The 16887-nt window shown below is 52.4% G+C and overlaps 1 protein-coding gene across 1 annotated transcript in view; it reads right to left on the bottom strand.

Moving 5' to 3' along the window:
• DNHD1 (dynein heavy chain domain 1) overlaps nucleotides 1-16887 on the bottom strand; it is a 128343-nt gene that overhangs the window by 73543 nt on the left and 37913 nt on the right. Inside the window, 6 exon segments of the mRNA XM_034780358.1 lie at nucleotides 6438-6563; nucleotides 7307-7464; nucleotides 9855-10098; nucleotides 10777-11045; nucleotides 11279-11393; nucleotides 11915-12058. Coding sequence (XP_034636249.1) covers nucleotides 6438-6563; nucleotides 7307-7464; nucleotides 9855-10098; nucleotides 10777-11045; nucleotides 11279-11393; nucleotides 11915-12058 — 1056 coding nt within the window.

Consider the following 16887-nt stretch of genomic DNA (forward strand, 5'->3'; position numbering starts at 1 on the left):
GTTTGGGCTGGGTGGTGCAACGCAGGGAACCCCAAGCTGGGGTCTAAGCTCCCTGAACCTCCCAGAGGGACCTAATTGAGGGGGTCTGGTCGTACCTACACGCTCTGCTTGAGACTGTGTTCCTGTCCTTAAATAAACCTTCTGCTTTACTGGCTGGTTGAGAGTCGCAGTGAATCTCGGGAAGAGGGGTGCAGGGCCCTGACTCCCCCACAATCCGCAACAGGTAGCCCAGCCTGTACAGCCCAAATGGTGGCTCAGCAATTTGAGTATAGTCCACGATGGAACGGGGGTTTGGACTGAGGATAGTAGCCCCTGGCGACTGTATTCTTCTGGAATGGGTATTCTCTGCCTTAATCGGACAAGGCGGGAGGGAGTGTACTTGGGAGAAAGCAAGTGTGATTGGACTCTATCCCAAGGGTTTGATTGCTGGGACCCTTATTGTCGTCTGTATGACTGTTCTAAATATCAGGGGCAATGGAACCAGACCCATGTGAGGCTCACCAATAATAGTTGGGTGAAATGCTCCAAACAATACTACCCTACGGCCGAAGGTTGCAGGGCGGTAGGACAGGATGGGTTCTTTGACGCCGTATTCACGAGTTGCCAGGTAGACAATACCACTAGCAAGGACCACGTGGTACGGTGGTTTCAATGGGCATGGCAGAATCAGAATGGAACTCGAGTATGGGGTTTTAAACAATTCTGGTCTAGCACCAATCAGCCAAAATGGGGCTGCGATTGAGTCTGGAAAGCAGGAGCTGGGGCGTGGAGATGTGATTATTGCAGTTCAGCTGATGGAATGGTGGGGGGACCTTTAGGGCCAGGTAATCCTTTATATTTTGACCATCTAGAGGACGATGAGAATGAGGAAACCTGGGATGGCCCCTTTGCTAATGGAACCTGGGCTCTAAAGGGCCATTATTGGATCTGCGGGTCCTATGCCTACTGAAGATTGCCTCCAAATTGGTCTGGGATATGTTATGTTGGATATATAAGACCCTTGTTCTTTCTATTACCCCAGATGCAGGGAAATAAATTGGGAATTAAGGTTTAATTAGAGAAAGGCGGTTCGTGGATTCCACCCTGACCGCCGGAAGCTCCCAAACATGGGGGGCTCAGGAGTGGCCCCCTGAGAGAATTATAAAACATTATGGTCCAGCTACATGGAATCCTAATGAGTGGATCTCAGGGGCAAGGGAGCCCATTTACAACTTGAACCGGATAATTAGGCTGCAAGCCATCTTAGAAATAATAACTAATCAGACAGCTGCAGCTCTTGATCTTTTGGCCGATCAGTCCACTCAGATGAGGAATGTGCTCTACCAGCACCATCTAGTTCTTGATTATTTGCTGGCAGAAGAAGGGGGAATTTGTGCAAAATTAAACGAATCTAATTGCTGTTTACAAATAGATGATAATGGAAAGGTGGTAAAACAGCTAACAAAAGAAATGAGGAAGCTAGCCCATGTCCCGGTCCAAACATGGGGTGGGTGGAATATGGACTGGTTCACGTCCTGGTTACCGCAACTGGGATGGCTCCGAGAAGGCCTTCTTCTCTTTGTACTCTTTATTACAACCCTATTAACCCTAGCTTGCTTTGCTCCCTGTGTAGTTGCATTAGTCCGACGAATGGCTAATCAAATTATACACCAACAAATGATGGCCCTATACCAGCCGGTGAGGGCTGAGAATTGGGGGCCATAAGGGTCTCAAAATGCTTTTTAGGGGGGAATCTTGTTAGGCCCAAAAACCGAAAAACATGTTTATCTCGGCTTCTGCTTGTTATCCCAGTAAACATGCTTATCTCAGTTCTCACTGTCGTTTCCCATGCATGAAGCTGCACGTATACAGGATGTATAGAAGATATATGGAAAAGGGGAGGGGGTTGGACGGACCCTGGGAAAGGAATGTGAAGGACGGGAAGCTAAACAGATGTATCCTGATTACTACTAGAACTGAATTTAAACAATGCATAGGTTAGCAGAATTTAGACACACTAAGTTGTTTGTCTCTCTGTATAAAAGAAGCCCAGTTGTGCTTGTAAGGTGTGTTCCTCCCTCTGGCATGAGTCGAGGGGGACACCCGCTCAGCTGACTGATCAATAAAGAACTTGAAGCCGTCTTCTCGACTCCCGTGCCTCCTTGGGGTAATTGGGCAGCTCCAGGGGGAAACGAGCCCATTTGGCTAACAGAGGCAGACCCTAATCAGGGGGGCAGCAGACACATGCAGACACTACCCTGTGCGCTGGCGAGGCTTTGAGTTCTACTACACAGATTAAAAGGATCCTGTGCTTTGGAAAGGCTGTTTTGGCTCCCACCTGGAAGACTTGCAGGACAGCAGAATCCAGTGTGGCCTGCTGAGCAATCGCAGTTGGTAAAGGGGACGTCCCCCTGCCAACGGGGTCTACGGGGTGAAAGAATCACAGGATTCCAGCCTGGAAAGGGGAAGGCTCAGAACTGACAACTGGAGGGGCTCTGTTCAGAGAGGTTGAGCGGTGTCAAGGGTGAACTGTGACACTGAGTGGGTGATCCCCAGCCCCCTCCAGCCCCCAGCCTTCCTTCTGCCCCCTACAGGCCACAGCATGGAGACACCCTGGAAGAATTTCCACAACACTTTGGGCTGGGCACACTAAGGCCATGTCTACATTACAAACTGCTCAACAGTCATGTCGGCGTACAGCTGCCGAAGTCGGTATATTGCTTGGGCACGTGCACACTTAGCTGCTTGTGTTGGCACTGGGTGTACTCACCAGGAGTGCTTGTGGCAATGCAAAGTGTGGTGCACCATGGGTAGGTATCTCAGTGTGCCATGGGCTGCAGTCTGGCACGATGCCTTTCAGGAAACGTTTACAATATGTTGTGGGATGGAAATGACTCACTCAGGGATCTCTGGGAGCTAGAGTTCAAGTTCCTAGCCGTCAATTTTCTCCATCCCATAATGCCATCCATAGCCCAGCATTTTTGCACTGTGCTGTTGTCAATACAGGAGGCATGATTCTCCTGTATTTGCAGACCCATGGGAAGTATCACAATGGGGGACCTGAGGGTTTCTTCAAGGACCGTGGCTAAGAGAGAGTGTGAAAAACAATTACGGTCGTTGCTTTCACAGGACAACTGCAAACGGTGGTGTGATGCTTCTGGGCCCGAGACAGGAGCACTGACTGAAGGAATTATATCGTACCACAGGTTTGGGATGCTGAGCAGGATACAAAAGGCCACATTCCTTGCTCTATGTGGGGTTTCCAAACGTGGCTTGCCACATATTGAAGTCATAGCGGCCAAGGAGGGCTTGGTGGTTGGCCACTCTCAACTGGAGGATGAATAAACTTTGAGTCTAAACAAATCCAGCCTCTTTGAGTCTTTATTCTTAAGAGTGGCTCCCGGTTGGCCTTGTCTCTTCCGCTCATTCACAGCTGCTACTACCAGGGAGCTTGAGGCCGGGTGGATATATAGGTACTCATGGCCCTTAGCCTGTACAAAGTACTTTCTTTCTGCCCTCTTGTGGATGGGGGGGCAGGGATGAGGGTGTCTGCCACAGGGCATTTGTAATCTTAGACACCTCTTCATGGAGGGGCAGAGCCACCCTGGCCGGAGCTGTTGAGCAGAGGACGTTGAATAGGGAGTCTGATGGTTCCTCTAGCTCCTCCGCCTGGAGCCCCAAGTTAGAGGCAACTCATCAGGCAAAGATGAGGAGGAAGCCAGCGCCACAGGGTTTGACACGTCCAGCCGGCTGATCCCCAGGGTCTGCATGAGCCTGAGGGGTCCCCGCCTCAGGAATAGCTGGCCTGTGGGAGGGCGGGATACCAAGGCCGATGGCTTGTCCGAGGCCCCTGCCACTGACCTGAGCCTCTGTGAAGGCTGGGTAAAGCCCCATGGGTTCCATGGGTACCAGGCAGCTGGCCACTGGCCCTGGGCCCATGGGGTAGTTGGCGGTACCGCTGACATCGAGGGGACCACCTGTGTCACCGGTGCCAGGTTTTGGAACGCCGGCAATGACTCAGTTCCGGTGCTGGAGCTTCAGGCTGAGTGGTTGCTCTCGGGTGACCACGATCGACTAGATCGGTGATCCCAGTCACTGCAGTGCTGATCGCTGTGCCTGGACGGGGAGCTCTCTGCTCAGGACGAATCTCTTCTGTGAGTCCCTGGAGACCGGTGGCATTCAGCGGATCTGCGATGGCGCTCCGGTGATCTACGCCTCACGCTGCTTGACCAGTACCGGGATCTAGAGTGGGACCGGGAGCAGTTCAGTCGCCAGGGAGACCTTCTCCCCGATCTAGGGGATCTGTGTGGTGGCGACACAGACTGGCGAGCCTACAACTGGTGACTCTGCTCCTGAGACTGACTGTCCCGGGCCTATGACTGGTGCCAAGCCATGGGTGAAGCAGTGAGCCAGTCCCTGTGCTGTTGATGCCGGAAAGGGGGGACTGGCGAGGTGCACCTTGTGGGCGGTGTCCTGAGTTCAGAGACCAACGAGGGCTTCGCTGAGCCTGCCTCTCTGATTTCGAGGCCTGGTGGCTCCGTGCAGGTGAGCGCTGGCGGGCCATCCCCTGCAATGGGGAGCGGTGCCGCTGAGCCGGAGACCTATCGAAAGGACCCAAGGCGGGTTTACCCCTAGACCGGGGTGACGCCGTAGCTGGTGTGGGCGGCACTGGTAGTGCCCGGGTATCCTGTGCTGCCTGCAGGGCCTCGGGTGTCAACGGGACCTCTGACGAAGGCCCTCGCCACTGTCCGGCGTGGCAGGCATAGGTCGGGGTAGGCTGGACCGCTCGACCTGAGCTAGCGCCCAGCTTCCAGTAGGAGGTATAGAGCCGCCTTTCTCGGGTCTTGGCTCCCCTCCTGCCCTCTCCTTTCCCTTGCGAGATGTAGGAGATCTTCCCTCCTGCTTGGCAGATGCCGGGGAGAGGGATCTGCGCCGGTGGGGTGCTCCGCACCGACGCTGCGGTGCTCAGGGCAGAGTCAGACCTCGATTGCTCCGGTGCCGGAGTTAGAGCCGACTCCATTAGGAGCGCATTGAGACGGAAGTCTCTCTCCTTCTTAGTCCAAGGTTTGAAGGACTTGCAAATACAGCACTTGTTGCTTATATGCGACTCGCCCAGACATCTTGAGCAATTATGATGCAGATCGCTGATGTGCATCGGTTTCTTGCAGCGATCACAGGGCTTAAAGCCTTGGAACTGGGGCATACCCCATCCCCTAGCTAGGGCCTGTTTGGGACCAATCAAGCGAAAACACCAACACACTAAAGGAAACTTAACTAGAAAAGTTTGAAACACTGAAGCAAACAAAGAAAGGCTAGCCGAAGCAGCAGATGTTCCAGCACCTTCACTGGCGGATAGAAGGAACTGAGGGTGGGGGGAACCGGCGGTGCCCCTTATACCGCAGCATGTGCACGCCACTCCAGAGGGTGCCAGAACCAGTTCCCTATGGATACCTGTGACGAAGTGGGACTGTTCTTAATGTTTCCTCTGAATAGTGTGTGGGTGCCTCAGTTTCCCCTATGCATTTCTTAAGTCTCCAGGGTACATAAATGGCCGACACTGCATCCTGGCAACAAATGGCTGGGGGCATTCCCCCCTGTAAGGGAATAGCTAAAGGTGAACAAAGAGATCAGGTGACCTCCTGGCCCGGGAAGGAGACAAAGGCCAGAAAGGAGGGGCTGGAGGGGGTTTTCAGGTTGGGGCTGGCTAGGGATGGGAAGTGAGGGCAGACGGGGTTGTCTGGCTCGTGGGGCCCCAGAATGGACTCGGCTGAGGGGTCCCGTTCTCTGTACCTACAAGCTCTGTTTTAGACCATGTTCCTGTCATCTAATAAACCTCTGTTTTACTGGCTGGCTGAGAGTCACGTCTGACTGCGAAGTGGGGGTGCAGGACCCTCTGGCTTCCCCAGGACCCCGCCTGGGCGGACTTGCTGTGGGAAGTGCATGGAGGGGCAGAGGATGCTGAATGCTCCAAGGTCAGACCCAGGAAGGTGAAGCCGTGTGAGCTTCTTGCCCTGAGGACAGTCTGCCCCAAGGGAGAGGAGACTCCCCAAAGTCCTGACTGGCTTTGTGGGGAGCAGTTACAAAGCATCGCCTGGGGACTCCGTGACAATACCACTGAGGGAAAAACTTCCAGCACCGGTGCATGTGGCGAGCACACACACCTAATATGGAATGGACATGAGCAAGCACTCGAAGAAGTCTACAAATACTGATTGGAAAAGAAATAGGAGATTGGGGGTTTCTGTTGTCCCTGACTCATATTACAGGAACAAGGGGACTGTCAATTATAAGGGAAGGTGGGAAAGAAACTTTTCACACAAAGTATATTTAGCCTGTGGAACTCACTGCCACATGAAGTCATTGATGTTAAGGATGTAGACAAGATAATGGTTTCATCCAGTCTGGCAGTTCTTATGGTCTCCCTTCACAACCATAGCATGCCATTGCTGGGAGCTCACCAGGTTCTCCAGGTTCTCCTCATCCAGGCTGAGTGGGCGGAAGTGCTGACGGATCACCTCGTTCAGAGCTCGCACATACTCCACACGCTCCTGCAGCTCTGTCATCTGGTCCTGGTATTGCTCCAGCTGCAGGAAGAATGAGCGCCATTCTCTGTCAGACTGGGGCTGGACCCAGCAGATCGCCCAGCCCCTCGTGCTGAGTGCCCCAGATCTCCGCCCACTGAGCACTGAGAGGCAGGGCTGCGCTGAGTGTGTCTGGCACAGAGACACCTGCCGTGAGTCTGCAGAGAGACTGAGGCACTGTGGGGGCAATGCCCCACTCGCCCCAATGGATTATTTATAGAGCTGAGTGAAAACTCTGGAAAAACAAATGTAACAAACAGAATTTTGTCCATTTCTCTGGATACTCTGAAAACTCCTTTGTTTGGGCTGAACAAAATGCAGTGGTGGAACGGGTTGCTTCCACATTGCTGGCACTTTTATTTTCAGGTTTTTTCGTCTGAAACTAGTCACCAACTTCAGCTGGAATGTACATGTTTCAGTGCCATGACAAGCTTTCTTTGGTGAACTGACTATTTGCCCAGCTCTAGTTATTAGCTCTGGGAGACGCCTGCTGACAGCAGCCAGCCTCCCTGCGGCTACGCCAGCATGGGACCCATACAGAGTGCCTGGCTTGGGTGGTGGGGCTGAACCCTTGCTCCTTGGGCTTGGCACCGATCCAGCTGAAGGCATGGGGTGGTGGTATGGGGAAGGGGAGCCCTCAGCCTGCTCAAAGAGGAGTGGAGTAGGACCGGTGGAAATGCGTGTCGGGCCGCAGCTGGCTGAGCCCAGCAAAGCACGGAGTCCGTGCAGGTCTGTTCCAGCCATACCTTCTGGGAGCACTTGGCGATGGTGAAGATGTCAGTGCTGACGCGCTGGTAAAGCTGCACGACCCCGCTAAGCTGGGAAATGAGGATCTCGCTGCGCTGGGACGTTTCACTCAACAGCAGGGAGACGATCTCTTTGATGATGGAGTCCAGCAGGGGCACTAGGGGGCATGGAGCAAGTGGGTATCAGGCCAACACTGGTGCCATCACCAATTTCCCATCCACAGGCACCCCCCAACCCTACGTGTGTGACCACAGAGACCCCCCTTACTAACGCCCCATTACCGCTCCCCACGTCACCAGCCGCACACTCCCAGAGTCCACAGCTCCCCCCTACTAACGGCCCATTAACCCCCGTCCACGTCACCAGCCGCACACTCCCAGAGTCCACAGCTCCCCCCTACTAAAGGCCCATTTAATTCTTTCCTTCAGTCTTCACGGCTGAGGATGTTAGGGAGATTCCCAAACCTGAGCCGGCTTTTATAGGTGACAAATCTGAGGAACTGTCACAGATTGAAGTGTCACGAGAGGAGGTTTTGGAATTAATTGATAAACTTAACATTAACAAGTCACCGGGACCAGATGGCATTCACCCAAGAGTTCTGAAAGAACTCAAATGTGAAGTTGCAAAACTATTAACTAAGGTTTGTAACCTGTCCTTTCAATCGGCTTCTGTACCCAATGACTGGAAGTTAGCTAATGTAACGCCAATATTTAAAAAGGGCTCTAGAGGTGATCCCGGCAATTACAGACTGGTAAGTCTAACGTCGGTACCGGGCAAATTAGTCGAAACAATAGTTAAGAATAGAATTGTCAGACACATAGAAAAACATAAACTGTTGAGCAATAGTCAACATGGTTTCTGTAAAGGGAAATCGTGTCTTACTAATCTATTAGAGTTCTTTGAAGGGGTCAACAAACATGTGGACAAGGGGGATCCAGTGGACATAGTGTACTTAGATTTCCAGAAAGCCTTTGACAAGGTCCCTCACCAAAGGCTCTTACATAAATTAAGTTGTCAAGGGATAAAAGGGAAGGTCCTTTCATGGACTGAGAACTGGTTAAAAGACCGGGAACAAAGGGTAGGAATTAATGGTAAATTCTCAGAATGGAGAGGGGTAACTAGTGGTGTTCCACAAGGGTCAGTCCTCGGACCAATCCTATTCAACTTATTTATAAATGATCTGGAGAAAGGGGTAAACAGTGAGGTGGCAAAGTTTGCAGATGATACTAAACTGCTCAAGATAGTTAAGACCAAAGCAGACTGTGATGAACTTAAAAAAGATCTCACAAAACTAAGTGATTGGGCAACAAAATGGCAAATTAAATTTAATGTGGATAAATGTAAAGTAATGCACATTGGAAAAAATAACCCCAACTATACATACAATATGATGGGGGCTAATTTAGCTACAAGTCGTCAGGAAAAAGATCTTGGAGTCATCGTGGATAGTTTTCTGAAGATGTCCACGCAGTGTGCAGAGGTGGTCAAAAAAGCAAACAGGATGTTAGGGATCATTAAAAAGGGGATAGAGAATAAGACTGAGAATATATTATTGCCCTTATATAAATTGATGGTACGCCCACATCTCAAATACTGCATACAGATGTGGTCTCCTCATCTCAAAAAAGACATACTGGCTCTAGAAAAGGTTCAGAAAAGGGCAACTAAAATGATTAGGGGTTTGGAACGGGTCCCATATGAGGAGAGATTAAAGAGGCTAGGACTCTTCAGCTTGGAAAAGAGGAGACTAAGGGGGGATATGATAGAGCTATATAAAATCATGAGTGATGTGGAGAAAGTGGATAAGGAAAAGTTATTTACTTATTCCCATAATACAAGAACTAGGGGTCACCAAATGAAATTAATAGGCAGCAGGTTTAAAACAAATACAAGGAAGTTCTTCTTCACGCAGCACACAGTCAACTTGTGAAACTCCTTACCCGAGGAGGTTGTGAAGGCTAGGACTATAACAGCGTTTAAAAGAGAACTGGATAAATTCCTGGTGGTTAAGTCCATTAATGGCTATTAGCCAGGACAGGTAAGGAATGGTGTCCCTAGCCTCTGTCTGTCAGAGGGTGGGGATGGATGGCAGGAGAGAGATCACTTGATCATTGCCTGTTGGGTTCACTCCCTCTGGGGCACCTGGCATTGGCCACTGTCGGTAGACAGGATACGGGGCTAGATGGACCTTTGGTCGGACGCGGTACAGCCGTTCTTATGTTCATTCCCCCCCACACACACGTCACCAGCCGCACACTCCCAGAGTCCACAGCTCTCCCATTTACTAATGGTCCATTACCTCCCCCCACATGACCAGCTACCCCCACCCCGGAGCCCATCGCCAGGTCCCGTTACCCCTCCCCTCTGTGACCAGCCATTCCCTCCACAGGACTCCATCGCCCTGACTAACCCCACCTGACTTTTGCCTCCTCCACGAGGTGCTCACTGCCCCTTGCCCATGTGAGCGCCTCTGCCCCTCCTGATGCCCACATAGCAATCCCCCACAGGGCGCACCATCCTCTGCATGTCCCCTCACGCCCCACACACCAATCTCCTGCTGCACGCTGCTGCAATCCACCAAGAGGAGCCGGTTGCAGGTGATGACCATGGAGGGCACCTCTCTGACACGTTCTGCCCAGGCTCGCAGCTGTACGACTCGCTGCACATATTTGCCCGCGGGCCAGCCCTTCATCAGCTCCAGCTGCTTGGGGCTCCAGCTGTGAGCAAAGCTGTGGATCTCTGCCACCCACGTGTGCTGCTTGCAGATCTCCTGGGTCTCACTCAGTGCCTCCTGCAGGAATAGCACAGGGCTCTCAGCAAACCACAGCACCAGGCCCCAGGAGATACAGAGCAAACCCCACCATTCGCCATGCCTCCCTCAAAGCCCGCTCCGAAGCGTCAGCTGGTGCCCAACTCGGCAGCCTGGTCCCTGGGACCCCCACAGCCAGGATCCCACTTCCTGTCTGAGCCCAGGTAAGGCAATGGCTTTGGAGAAGCCTGAGCCCCGAGAAGAGCCAGGCTGGGGCCCTGGTCTGGGAGCTCCAGGAGGAAGTGGCCAGAGGGGAGTGAGCGCTGGAGAAGGGCTCCTACAGGGGAAGGCCCCAGTGGGCAGGGGATCAATAGGGAGGAGAGGCAGAGGGGAGTTCAGGATGCATGATCATTGTACTGGGTACTGCAGCGATGCCCAGAGGCCCCAGTCAGGATCAGGCCCCATTACATTGGGTACGTCACCGACTCCAAGGGAGAGACGGGCCCCCCCAGAGCTCAGTGTCACACAGCGTGAGCCGGGGATGCTTAGCCCGGTGCGTCTGGAAGCGCCAAAGCTGCGGGGGTCAATCAGCTCTTAGCAGTGGAGAAGCAGGGAGGGATGTTGGCGACACAAGGCCAGCTCTTAGAGACATTGCAAAGGGAAAAGAGGCCAGGCAGCCCTGGCCTGACTAGTTCAGTGCAGTGAGCCCCCCTCACTCACCGCCAGCAAAGCCCGCTGGCTGGCCAGGGCCCCCTGGATACTGCTGTCCGAGCGCAGGTCCTGCTCCAGTTGCTCCCTCGACGGCACTGGGTACTGGCTCCTCAGCCGGTGCCCACTCACCTCCAGACCCCCGATGCCCTTCAGATCCAGATGGTGCACCAGCTGTGGCTGCTGGCCACAGAGCACCTCAGCAGGCAGACTCTGGAGCAGCTCATCAGGGGACTGGGGGGCCAGGGCCTCAGGGCCTCCTTTATCTGCCTCTCGAAGGGCTGCACAGGAGAGAGAGACAGACAGTGAGGGCTCAACCAACCATCTCAGTGGGGATGATGGGGGATGCACACTCCCCTCCCTGGCACCTGGGTATAGTGGGCAGCAGCAGGGCCTCTGCCCCATCCGCTCTGTCCCCCACCCTGGGAGGCCCTGTGGCAGTGTTCCATCTGGCCAGGAAGCACCAGATGGGGACGGGCCCTGGTAGAGAGACCTGCGTGAGGAAGTCACCTACCACTTGGCTGGGGATTGCACAGCACCATCGCCAAGTCCTGACTTCTGGAAGTCTCTGTCTCTCCAGGACTCTGCTCAGGTTGGGTCACTGGCTTCTCTTTCCTGGTGCGGGTCACCTGCAGGGACAGGAGAGGGACGGGGAGATCCCCGCTGGCTGCAGAAAGGGGCTTGGCACAGTCCCCTTCACCTTCTGCAACCCTGCACTCCCCACAACAGGGTCCTTCAACCTCCTGGCCAGGCCCACATTATAACATTGACAACACTTGGTTCCCCACCCTGCAGCAGGGGCACCCAGCCCAACCTCCCAGCAAGAGCCGCCAGCCCTTACCACTCCTCCCCAGCAAGAGCACCAGACCCCAGCCCTGCCCCAAGCCAGCTGAAGCACTACCTGACGCAGAGATCTTGCTGGGAGCTGGCTCCTCCCATTACCCACCAGCCCTGCGGTGAAGGCACCTGAGCCCCGGGCATGTGCCTGACCTTCAGCAATGGCAGTGCAGCAGGAAGGGCCTGGCACAGGGGATGGACAGCCATTCGGCCCTCCAAGGTGCTCGTTGGATGCAGGCAGGCTCCCTACTCCCACTGGTGTCAGCACAGCTGGGGAGGGACGACTGCCAAGCTGGGAGTCAGAGGTACCAACCTGCAGTACAGATTCCACCACGGCCTCCAGGGCCCCCAGCAGGCTGGTTTCCAGCACCTGACTGGAGGGAAAGGGGACCAGTTGGCTGTCAGCATCAAACACCAGGTGCACTCGGAGGACAGCCTTCCTCATGGTACCATTGGCCTGCAGAGGAGAGAGTCAGAACAGGGTCAGTCCTAACCACACACTGCGGACTCCATATGCCCTGGGTTCCCTGGGCTCTGGGTGGGTGAGGTGATAGCCCTGGGGGGGGGCGGTCCTAGCCTCATGCTCTAGGCTGTAACATCCATTTCCAGGGTAAATGAACAAAGAAGAGGCCCTTTTCAAACACAAGTTACTGTGTAGCTGGCTCTGGTGTGACTGAGGCTGGTGATGCTGGGAACACCAGGACTGGACACAATTCAAGAAGGACATTGATAAAGTGGAGAGGGGTCAAAGAAGAGCAGCAGGAATGCTGAAGGGTTGGAAAACCTGCCTCCTAGTGAAAGACTCCAGGAATTCAATCTGCGTAGCTTCCCAAAGAGAAGGTTCAGGGATGACTGACCACAGACTAAGTACCGACATGGGGAACACATGTTTAACGATGAGCTCTGCAGTCTAGCAGAAAAAGGTCTGACACGATCCAATGGCTGGGAGTAGAAGCTAGACAAATTCAGACGGTAAATAAGGTGCAAACATTTGAACAGTGACTTACCATGGATCGTGATGGGTTCTCCATCAGTAGCCGTTTTTATTTCAAGATGGGGTGTTTGTCTAACAGCTCCGCTTTAGGGATTATCTGGAGGAAGTTCTCTGGCTTCTGTTCTACAGGAGGTCAGGCTAGATGATCACAGTGGTCCCTTCTGATTTGAGACCTCTATGAATCTGTGACCATAGACTCATGGACACTACAAATTCTCTGGCGTGCTAAAGACAGCAACACTCCACTCACAGGACAAAGAGCTTAGGAACGGGTGACTCGTGATCAGTGTATGCTAGCCTGGACCATCAACAGGCTGGCCCCCAGTGGCCCCTTCCTCCCCAGCGCTCATGCAGACCTCCTGGTTTTCTGAACCCCTCCACCAGAGGACGAAAGAAGGGCAGAAATTTGAGAGCCAACAGCAAAATCGAAGGCTGATAAAGACAAAAAATGAAACATGAGGATTTCTTCCAACCCCATGCTGAGGGTTAAATACAGGCCAAGAGAGCCTTCCTATGAGCCTCCATTGAAGCCGGCAAACCCTGCCCCAAGGAGCTATCCAGTGTGGTAAACTGCTTCAGCAACCCTGGGTGCCTACAACCTGCGTCAGAGCTGAGCACCCAGCACTGCAAAGAACTATCATCCTGCTGTGCTGAAAAGATCATGCAGATTCAGGAAGCCTTTTCAAAAAGCCTGGCTCTGTCCCACACCAGCCCAGAGCCCACCTGTATCCCTGGAGTGCAGTACATCGCTCCTCAAGACGGGCGGGATGCCCCAAACCAGATTCCTGATAAGCACCTGTTTGAAAGTGTGTAGATAAAGATGTTGCTGTCATGGAAACAGAGCAAGAAACGTGGCATTAGACAGAGGGAGGTGGAAAGATCGGGGGGGGGGGGGCTCATGTGTCACCAAGGCACAAGAGCATCTACTAAAATAATATATGGAAGCAAAAAATTGCATCATTATGGAGGAAAGTCAGTTTGGGATACATACGCTGGAGGTCTGGTGCAGCCAGGAGTAAAACATCACTGGAGTTTCTAAATATTACAGCTGATAATTTTCTAACACAAAAGGTACTGCACGCAACATGAGGTCATTTTTTCTGGACCTTGTTATAATCGATAAAAATGACTTAATCACTGGATTGGAAGTTGGGAGTCGTCTAGGATCACATGACTTGATTCAGTGTAGCCATAAGGTTATTTGATAGCATCCTCAAAAGCTTCTAGAAAGAATTGTGCCTTGCCAAGGTACATTTGCCAAGCAAGCATAGGGATTTATCCCTGGGGTTTTTGAAAATAACTGTGTACTTTGTGTTTACATAAGAACAGCCCTACTGGGTCAGACCAATGGTCCATCTAGCCTAGTATCCTGTCTTCCGACAGTGGCCAGTGCCAGGTGCCCCAGAGGCAATGAACAGAACAGGGAATCATCAAGTGATCCATCCCGTCGCTCATTCCCAGCTTCTGGCAAACAGAGGCTAGGGACACCATCCCTGCCCATCCTGGCTCATAGCCATTGATGGACCTACCCCCATGAATTTACCTAGTTCTTTTTTGAACCCTGTTATGGTCTTGGTCTTGTTTAGCTTAATTTGTTATTCTTTTTTCCTTGACAAAATACATTCTGAACTATATATGTAATGCTCAAGTTCCTGTGATGCACATACTTGGCAAAGGCTTTCTCTGTTTCATCACTTTCACATGCAGAGTTCCAGGGCCGGCTCCAGGCACCAGCCTACCAAGCATGTGCTTGGGGCGGCATCTGGAGGGGGGCGGCGCTCACCCGGGGAGAGCGGAGCCGCAGCAGGCTCGCCGCCCTCTCCCCGGCGCTCCGGCCGGTCGGGGAGAGCGGGGCCCCTGACGGGTTCTCCGCCCTCCTCCCGGCACTCCGGCTGGCCGGGGAGAGCGGGCCCGCAGCCGGGCTCGCCACCCTCCCTGCGGCGCTCCGGCCGGCCGGGGAGAGCGGGGCTGTGGCCAAGCTCGGCGCCCTCCCCTGCCGCGCTCTCCGCCGGGAGATGGGGGGTGGTGGGAGGCTTTTTTGCCTGGGGCGACAAAAAAGCCAGAGCTGGCCCTGCAGAGTTCATCAAATCATCTACAACAACCATATTTACTTTATTGGTAAGAAACAGTCATTGTTAAAAAAAAAATCAGGCAACCCCTCCACAAAATTGATGAAAGGGTATTTACAAAATAGTCCTTTATACACCAGCAACTGTAACACCACACAGTATTCTCAGGCATAACAGATAACATTTGCTCAATATTATCCAACACATTTTTAATAAATTAACTTTTCCCACAGTTGCTAGGCCCTACAAGAATTACAGAAAAAGTGTATTCCCACTGCATATCCATTTTCAAAAGCCGTAGGGTAGGGTTCTAAATCTCTCTCTGATGACTCTCTTGTTGTAAATGACTTTGCATTTTCTTAAGGATCTTTGTTTCTATTTGCCACTGATTTTTGTTCCTTGCAATAGAGGACTGCTGCACATCTATCTTTTTGTTGGGATATTCTCACTCAGGTCTGTGCTATAGTCCAAGACTAGATCTTTCAAACTGTCAAAGTTGATCTTTTCACAATTTGCTATGTTGAGGGTAATCCCTTTGACTTTTATGCAGGTCTTCCCTTCCGGCAGCTTGTACTAATACATTTCTGGACCTGCTGACACGAACGCTGTGATGGGTTTGCCTGCCAGGATCTTACTCATGAGGTACCCTAAATAATCCCCCAGGAGTGGGGTTCCAGTCTTCCTCCCTTTTCACAAATATCACCGATTCTGTGTCATGATACAGGCACTGCTCTTGCAAATTGTCTCACAGGTTGTATAGTTCAAAGCAGGCGTAAGTGGTGGTGAAACAAGCTACGACCATGTTTGTATTGCCAGAGACTGTGTAGCAATCTCTTGCATATTTTCAAGACAAGCAAGCTGTTTCATTGTTGATAAACTCACAGGATGAAACCTCATAATTGGGGGAAAGTAGGTACTGAAAGAGTTCATCAGGATGTCTCAAAGGCTGGTACTGGGTAGGTTTGTTCTTTGGCCGGATTTGCCCCACAGAGAATTTTAAAACAGTTTGGTAATTTGGCATTGTGGCAAGGCACCTCTTTTCTCTCGCCAGCCTTAGCGTTTCTCCCCTCTGGTGATGGTGGGCCTGGGGTAATCAGTCCCACTCAGGCAGGGTTTGTCTTCCCCCTTCGGTGCTCCCTTGGTTGTGTCTTCAGGGTAGGCCTGAGGGTAAGTCTAAGGTGCTCCTTCCCCACTCAAAATGGGCCACTCTCATTACCACTTCAAAAGTTATTTTTCCTCCCTTGGTATCCTGCTGTTAATTGATTTATCTTGTTAGACTGACCTCACACTTGGCAAAGCAACCCCCATCCTTTCATGTTTTATACCTGCTCCTGTATTTTTCACTTCATGCATCCAATGAAGTGGGTTCTAGCCCACGAAAGCTTATGCCCAAATAAATTTGTTAGTCTTAAGCCCTGGTCTACACTACGAGTTTAGGTCGAATTTAGCAGCATTAGATCGATTTAACCCTGCACCCGTCCACATGATGAAGCCATTTTTGTCGACTTAAAGGGCTCTTAAAATCGATTTCGGTACCCCTCCCCGACGAGTGGATTAGCGCTGAAATCAACCTTGCTGGGTCGAATTTGGGGTAGTGTGGATGCAATTTGACGGTATTGGCCTCCGGGAGCTATCCCAGAATGCTCCATTGTGACCGCTCTGGACAGCACTCTCAACTCCGATGCACTGGCCAGGTAGACAGGAAAAGCCCCGCAAACTTTTGAATTTCATTTTCTGTTTGGCCAGCGTGGCGAGGTGATCAGCACAGGTGACCAAGCAGAGCTCATCAGCACTGGTGACCTTGCAGTCCCAGAATCGCAAAAGAGCTCCAGCATGGACCGAACAGGAGGTACTGGATCTGATCGGTGTATGGGGAGTGTGACGGAGCAGGGAGCAGGGCAGATTTGACCTGGGAATGTTGCAGGGGGGTTGCAGTGGGGATGTGGGACTTCCCTTGAAGGAAGCTACCTGAGCTGTAACCTGAGCCAGGAACGGGGGTGGGGAGAATTAACACCTTCTGCCCGGGAGACTGAACAAAGGAGAGGAGCAGCGGGAGGAGTTTGGAGTTTAGTTTCGGTTGGGGCTGGGTGGTGCAACGCAGGGAACCCCAAGCTGGGGTCTAAGCTCCCTGAACCTCCCAGAGGGACCTAATTGAGGGGGTCTGGTCGTACCTACACGCTCTGCTTGAGACTGTGTTCCTGTCCTTAAATAAACCTTCTGCTT

The sequence above is a fragment of the Trachemys scripta genome, chromosome 1 (genome assembly GCF_013100865.1).
Source record: "Trachemys scripta elegans isolate TJP31775 chromosome 1, CAS_Tse_1.0, whole genome shotgun sequence".
Classification (NCBI taxonomy): Eukaryota; Metazoa; Chordata; order Testudines; family Emydidae; genus Trachemys; species Trachemys scripta.